Raw genomic sequence first — 8,023 nt, forward strand, 5'->3', positions numbered from 1 at the left:
CAGAATGGTATTCAATATCTGTTAAATTGAATTAAGTCCTACCACAATACTCCTAATCTCTGTGGTTTTTAATTCTTTCCTTTTAGTCCCCAACATCTAGTCAGTTTCCATATTATAACTGTTTTATTTGTGCAAGGTCTCTACCATCAGTCCTCTCCTTTCTACCCCTTCTGCCCTAGTTCAGAAATCTCACTACTACTTCCACTGACTAATACAATAGCCTCCTAGCTGGTATTCCCCACCTTCAGTCTTTCCCCAACTCCAACCCATCCTACACACTAACTGGTTATTCTTCAAAGCGTAGATCTGGTCATGTCACTCATGTCTTCAAAGAAGTTCAGTAACTCCAATTTACAGAATAATACTGAAGACTTAAAGTGTCTTTAAAAGCCCATACAATAAGGGCTTAGCCTACTACTTTCAATACATTGCCTACGTTATCTCATACTACATTCCCACTTTCACATCACAGCCTTATATCCTAGCAATATCGGATCCTCCCTTCCTCCAAAAGTACTTCCATGACTTTGCTTATATTGTCCCTACCCACCATAAATAAGGTCCTTTCATCTCTGTGAAAATATTATAGACTCCCTAAGGCCCTGATCAAATTCCGCGTCTTTGACAGGGCCTTACCAGATCAATCCCTAAACCACAACCATAACTACCTTATTATCATTTGTCTTATGACTTGTATAATAACAATTTCTGCATGTGTCTATCTTGCTTATCTGAATGTTAACCCGTGGGGGTGGGGTAGACTACCTGCCTTGTACCCAATAAACACTGGATGAACTAAACCAATTCCTACTATGACAAAATTTCACACTAGGGGGGAAAAACTAAAAATGAAATGTGAAAGACTTCATTAGACAGTAATAAGAAATGAAATTGTCTCTTCTTATCCCCCAAAGTATTCCTAACTATAACCTCACATTTAGCCCTGAATCACCCTATCTGTGATTATAAATATGATTACCATGCTCAGATGAAATGATCAGATCTAGGAAAAAGATCTTAAAAACTGCTCATAATTGGGAAAGCTAATTTTTTCTCTCTTTTAGCTGTGGCAGTGGCTATCTAAACCCTAAGGTTTTAATACAGGTGACAACAATCCAGAGTTTAGGGGCACAGAAAGGGGCATGATGATGACTGTAGGAAAAGAGAAGAAGCTACTGTGTACTAGAGAGCGACTATGTGCAAAGTACCTTACGAAGTGTATTAAAGCCAGTACAGCATTTAAAAAAATATAATGAATCTTTTAAGAGGTTTTTTTCTCCCATTTACAAAAGAAGAAACTGAGGCTTGGGGAGATCAGGTAACTTGCAGTGGGTCACATGGCTAGTATGAATGCAACTGAGATTGGAACCTAGATTAACCACTCCAAAGTCTGTGTCATTTTCTCTATTAATACAGGGTGTCATGAAATTAATTAAAACTAGCAGTTTTTTCCTAATTTGCCATATATTTGTAATCCTGGTTAAATTTTTAAAGTATGTGGCCTTAATACCATGCTGTTTTTTTCAGTGAACTATATTACACTCAAAACTAACTTACTAAGACAGAAGTAGTATTGATAAATATCAAAGTACCAATTATAATTTAATACACAATATAATATAATGATATATTCAATTTTAAAACTCTACCGTTGAGTCGTCCATCAAGAAACAAACACTCTCACCAAAAAAACACACAACTGACTGCACAAGCTGTAATGAACAGGGTACTAACTCATGAAAAGTTCACTTTACTAAAACATGTTGTTCTTTTATGATCCTTGACCAGATAGCCAATACCCATCATACCTCAAGTAACACCTCTTCCATGATCCTGACAATCAGGCAAGAGCGAAAACTGTGGGTGCCTGAGAGGTGATGCCCTTTGAAGTCCCAATTCCCAGTAGGCCTACCTGAGACAGTCCCTATAAGACCTCTCACAATCAAATCTTGCTTATCCTATTTCCTTTCTCCCTAAAACCCTTTCCCCAGTAGCCAACAGAGCCCATATTTCCCTTTTTCAGGTCCATTCTCCACCTCTCACTACAACCAAGCTAGTTCTTGTTTGAAACCTCCAACACATTTTCCCGTAGGCCAATTTTACAGTGTTTAGGCTCTTCATCATTATGCATTGTTATTGTGTAGTGGTCTGAAAATGTAACTATCCTTAATAACTCTTCCTATGGGAAAATATGTTAAGAGTCTTAAACAACCAATTTTCACACTTCTGAATGATGATTCAAAAGTTAACAAAGACCCACAAAATGAGACAGGTAAAAGACGCTGAAAAACACTCCACAACATGATAGTGTATCTAATCTTTAATTTTATCATAATTCAACACACCAGAAATCGACAGAAATTATCTCATTTGCCTTTAAATTTAAGAGATTCTTAATTACATTTTCTTTAAGGATTCTAACATAATTTCAAAATACAAGGTCTAGCATAAATAACACCCATTTTATTACAAAATCCTTTATTACAAAATCATAAGCATGTAATTCTGTAACATAACAACATCACACTCAAGCACACCATCTGACATTTTAGGTGAAATGTTCAAAATAAAACTATAAGTTATTACATCCATATTATTACTCTACCAACTGCACTCAAGCAGGCCTTACTTCTGCTGGACCCTGTATATGTTCTACAATGAAAGAACCCTCAGTCCCCAAAACTATCACAATTGAGGGCTGCAAAGCTTATGCTCAAAGGTTAATATTTCTAAAGCCAACATCAATAAACATGTAATTAAATATAAATTCAGGGAAGTAAAATTGTTTCCTTTTTATCAAAAGAATACAATTATCAAAAAAAAAAAAAAAAACTCGTGTAAGTACTAAGCAGGTCTGGTGATATGTAGCATTTAGTTTTCACCTAGAATATTTTAATTAAGTTACTTTTAGGGTTAAATATAACCAAACATGAACTATTTTAGACAAAGAAGGCAGAAATACTATCTTCACATTACGTTTACCTTTCGTTTTACTTCACAGGGATTAACAATTTCCACTTGAGTATTTTTCCAAATTGCTGAGGTAGAAAGACCCATTGTTTAAATCTCTATAACACCTAAAACATACTGCAAACAATAAAAAACCATATGTGGTAATTACAATACAAAACATTTCTACATTGAAAGTTAACAAAACTAATGAAGTAATAGGCATGCGAAAGGCTCCTTCCGCACCTCCCATCCCATCCTTATATCCATGCATTCAACTGTTTTTATAAATGAGATGCCTGGGTCTATGTCAATAGATTACACACATGAATAAAACAAAATTCCTCTCTTCTTCAAGAGTCTTGCTAGAAAACTCTTGCAAGCATAAAACTTTCCCATAATCCAAGAAGAAATGAACTCTTCTTCATCTGTCCTGTTCTGAAGAGATTTACAATATTAAAGAGTATTTTGGAATTGCTTAATTTTGTATTAAAATATTTCTTATAACTACAGAAGGCTCAACTTTTGACTCCTGAATGTGTTTCCACTACATTTGTTGTTAAAGGTTATCCTAGCAGGCACTTTTAACCCCAGTTCGGCTGAAAAATTAAAAGGAAAAAAGAACGAGTTAAACAAGTAAGAGTCCAAAGAGTGTTGTTAAGGATCCAGAAACACTTAAAGACAAGTTTGCACCTTGAGACGTTGAGGATTTTGAGTTCTACCTCAAAATATCCTACTGGGATTCAGTTTGGCATTCAAGTATTTTTAGGAGGTCTATGGTGGCCTCTACAGGAGTACTCAGCTGTCAATTGATTAAGTTGTCAGGAAAGGACCAGACTTTCTGTCCCAAAAGTCTCGTTATTGTGTTTAAATGCTGCCCGCTTTTAATAGTAACAACAAACAACAATAAAGCAAAGTACCTGCGCACATCTAAGTTCTTACTTGCACAGCTGATCAAAGTTGAGCCAGAACAGTTTTAGAAGAAGAGCGGGAAGAGAGGAGAACCAAACTATCATGGTTAAATGTCGCTGTCTTAGCAAAGACACGTCTCGTAAAGGCTGGGGTTTAGTTTGCGTCTTTTATGGACCAACGGGGGCGGGGACAATAGTTGTGAAAGGCAGAAAGAAGAGGCGGAGGGAAGAGGGCGGCAGAATGAGGGGACCACAGAAGAGGCAAGAGAACATCACCTGAATGTAGATTAAGAAATCTGGCGTGCAGTTAATCTGCATCTGGGTTGCTACAAAGAACTGCAAGAAGCCGCACAAAAAGGAGAAAGCTAACTAAGGAGCACGCATCCCTAGGTGCAAATGTCCCGAGAGTTCCTTTAGTCACCTTGGTGTGTTTTTCTTGCGCCGGGTCCCTAAAGCACCCAGGAGTCAATATCGAGCCGGAGTTAGCAGCTGTCCCCTAAAGTGCTGCCAGCGAGACCGGGAGCAGCGGAGAAAGAGGGACGTGCGGACCCCAGCGCGACACCTGACGCTCCCCCAAGTCCCACTCTAGGCTGAAAAGTGCAGAAACTTAGTCTCAACTCCGCTGGAGCCCGCGAGGCAGGCACTCTCTCCCCACGCCTGAACCAGCTCCGTAGTCCCTGCCTGCTCCGAGAGAAAGCACACTCGGGGCAGTGCTTGTTTCACCGCCCTGCAGCCTCCAGGGGGCTTGCCTGGGCACCCCGCTCCCCAGGGTGGGCCCACGCCCCTTCTTTCTGCAGCCCGGGCCAGGGTCTGGAGGGAACAGGAGGGGTGGCTCCAGCCCGCGGTGGCCACCACACTAACCTCGCCGCTGGTCGCGCTGCCACCGAACACCTCCATGTCTTCGTCCCAGGGCTCCTCCTGAGGAGCGAATGGTAGCATCGCCCCTTCAGGAGCACTCGACCAGGAGCTGCCAACCTCCAGCACCGCCGCGCATCCTGTCTTTGGAGGTTGCCCGCCGCCGCCGCCGCCGCCGCCGCCGCGACTCCCAGCCCCGCCTTCAGCGACCGCTGCCCTCGCCACAGTGTCCCCCACAGGCTGGGAGCAGGAGGTCACCCCCGCCGCAGGCTGCTGCTCCCCATAGAGAAGACAACTCTATGCTGTCTCTCCGGTAGCTGCCGCTGGGCTCCGCTCAGCACTGCCGCCGCCGCCGCCGCGACTGTCGCCGGGCTCTGACTGCCCCCGCCCCCACCCTGCTTCTCGGGGGCCCCCTCCCCGCTCCCGGCTCTGTCAATATGGCGGCAGCGGCGGCGTTACCTGTGCGGCGCCTGGAACCCCCCACAGCGGCGGCACAGCAGCGTCACCCGAACGTCAATGGAGATTCCCCAGCCCGTGGTGATGGGGGTGTGGGAAAGAAGGGAGGGGGTGGCTGCGGAGGACCTCGTGGTGGGGGGTGGGAAGGAGGGGAGGGGGGCGTGCTGGGCGGGGGAGGCGGGAGAGGAGTAGTAAAAGCCAGTGCTAGCGCCTGGGTAAACCTGCCCACTCCACGGAGCATGCGCGGCGCTGTTCACACATGCTCAGCAGGCCCTCTCAAGTCTACGAAGCAGCCTTGCCGGCGGGAGGATTCCCAAAAAAGATGCGGACACTTGGGGACCCTTCTAGACGCCGTAGGAGTCGGTGTCAAGGGAGGACGCCGTGAATAGCTGCTTGCAAGGCGCACAAAAGCAGGTGTCCTATGCACCGAACCACGCCCATTTTAATACTTAGTCACAAATACTAGGGTGAGGATTTTAGTCCATTACACATTAGCCGACAAGAAGCGGGAGACAGGAAGAAAATGCATTTGAAACAGATTAGTGTATCTGTCGTCCCTAACTCCCCTGACCTCTGACTTGACCCTCTCAGGCTGTTTCAGCGGTTTGCCTTCCTACTGGGTGAACACTAGAAACATTATGTTGTTTCTGGTGTTCGCACACACACAAACACACATACGTCACTTATTAGACACACAGCAATAAAGGTAAAATATGCATGGGTGGGCAAAAGTAGGTTTGTGGTTGCCAGAACATAAAACACTTAGGTTATTTTTGTATTATTATTTATTAATTATTATGTTATCTTTCATTCAAACAACTGTAAACCTACTTTTGCCCACCCCGTAAAAGATAACCTCATTCCCACCCCGCTTTACTGCTTTGCTACTCAAAGTCACATTGTACTAGGCGCTAGTGATATAACTGGGATGAAGTACATTCTCATACACGGGACATGATGAAGATCCTTCTCATCAAAACACTCTAGAACCCAAGGTAAAGTTATACCTTCGACACTTCATACACACTTAAAAGAAAATGGTAGCAGCGGCTAAGGCGGCTCAGTACCTTGGACAGTTTTCTAATTGTGGAGGTACAACACAGCACTCCCTACCTAAAGCTGTTGTGTTGTGCCCCCAGAAAACAATGAAGTGTGCCTTCCATTTATTTCACCATCTGGCTCCAGCGGACTACAGAGGTTGGCGCCATGAATTGCGAACAAGGATCACTAATAGTGCCCTCCCAATTACTCTGTGTAAAATCCCAGGGAGAAAGCTTTATGAATATGATACTGTAAAACTGAAAGATTGGAGAATAGTGGGTGAATAGGGCTATAAATAGTGAAAATATATGAGTATGCACGCACACGTGCATGAAGTTGTATTTGGTCAAAATGACAGTGTTCTTAACCAAGGCCAACTTTTTGAGCACTGGATTGCATCCCTTCTTGCCTATTCAAAGGCTTTGTCCTGCAATCCCACCCTCTTCTGTTTCACAGCAACTATTTTCATCCCTCTACTGAACTTCTCCATCAGCAAAAAGCATGATGCCACTGATTTCAAGTTACTGGTGCAGTTCATGACTCTGTCTCTCTTGTTCATTTTCCTCCTACATCGTTGGCCATTTCTTCTCTGTGTTCTTTGCTGGATCATCCTTCATCTTTCCAATCCCTAAAAGTTATTGACTTCAAGGCCCAGTCCTCCACCTCTATTTCCTGCAACATCCTATATGGAATATCCCCATACCCCATCCAGTTCCACTGCTTTAAATCCCACGTGCATGTTCAAGACTCTTACATTTTATCTTCAACTACAAACTCTTAAGACCAATACTTGTATATGCAACTTACTTATTCTACTTGGAGATTAACAGTTATGTGAAACTTAACCTATTCCAAACCAGATTACTGATTCAACCCCAACCAAGCTGACCTTCAGACTTCTCCAGGTGAATTAATGATGTCCGCCATCCACCTAGTTTACTGTTCAAATGTCACTTCCAAATCCTTCTATAACCACACTTTCTAAAACACCATCTTCATGCTCTCTAGCCTCATCCCGCTTTTTCTTCATAACACCAATCAGCATGTGGTTATGATACAGTTTTAATTTATTCCCCACAGCACCTAGCATAATGCCCAGAACATGATGGGACTAGTAAATATTTTCTGAATGAATATATTTGCTCTTTTGTTTGTGCATTTAATAAATACACCATATCACCTATTTTAGGAAGCTTATTCACTGTGAATGTATTACTTTGCTTCTATATAAAAGTTAACCTTTATCTATGTCCATTTATTCAACATTCCCCTTAGCGTATACACATGCACACATCTCTCATTAAAAAAAATTATTAAAACTCTATCCTCAGCTCAATGATTTTAATAGGCTCCTGTTTCTCAGATGTTTCAATCAGTTAACAAGTCTTTTATTTTTACCTCAAATATTTTTTAAATGTCTGTTCCATCCCCATTGCCTTTGCCCCAATTCAACTCATACATTTCTTTGAACTAATGATACTAATGATACCTCTACTGGTAATTCTGACTCTAAATTTATACTCTCTCTCTTTCCAATCCATTCTCCTCACTGGCAGCCCAGTGGTCAAAATTCTTTAATGATTTTCAATCATTTCCAGTGAATTATCCAAACTCATTTATCTCTGAATGCAAATGCTTTCACCATCTAGCCTCTGACTGTCTTTCCAGCTTCATCTACCACCTCATATTCCAGTCAAATCTATGCACATGTTATTGTCTCTTCCTTATCCTAATCTCCCTGGGCAACTTATTTTTAATAGCAATCAATACTAACAACTATAATTTACTGAAAACTCACTATGCCCCAGGCA

The 8,023-nt window shown here is 42.2% G+C and overlaps 1 protein-coding gene across 1 annotated transcript in view; it reads right to left on the reverse strand.

The window, feature by feature from the left end:
* The window catches only part of RPS6KA6 (ribosomal protein S6 kinase A6), a 112,680-nt gene extending 106,805 nt beyond the window's left edge, over positions 1 to 5,875 (reverse strand). The window contains 1 exon segment of the mRNA XM_028522999.2: positions 4,722 to 5,875. Within this exon segment, the coding sequence (XP_028378800.1) occupies positions 4,722 to 4,799 (78 nt within the window). The 5' untranslated portion in view covers positions 4,800 to 5,875.
* Positions 5,876 to 8,023: the final 2,148 nt, after the last annotated feature.

Source organism: Phyllostomus discolor, chromosome X, assembly GCF_004126475.2.
Source record: "Phyllostomus discolor isolate MPI-MPIP mPhyDis1 chromosome X, mPhyDis1.pri.v3, whole genome shotgun sequence".
NCBI lineage: Eukaryota > Metazoa > Chordata > Mammalia > Chiroptera > Phyllostomidae > Phyllostomus > Phyllostomus discolor.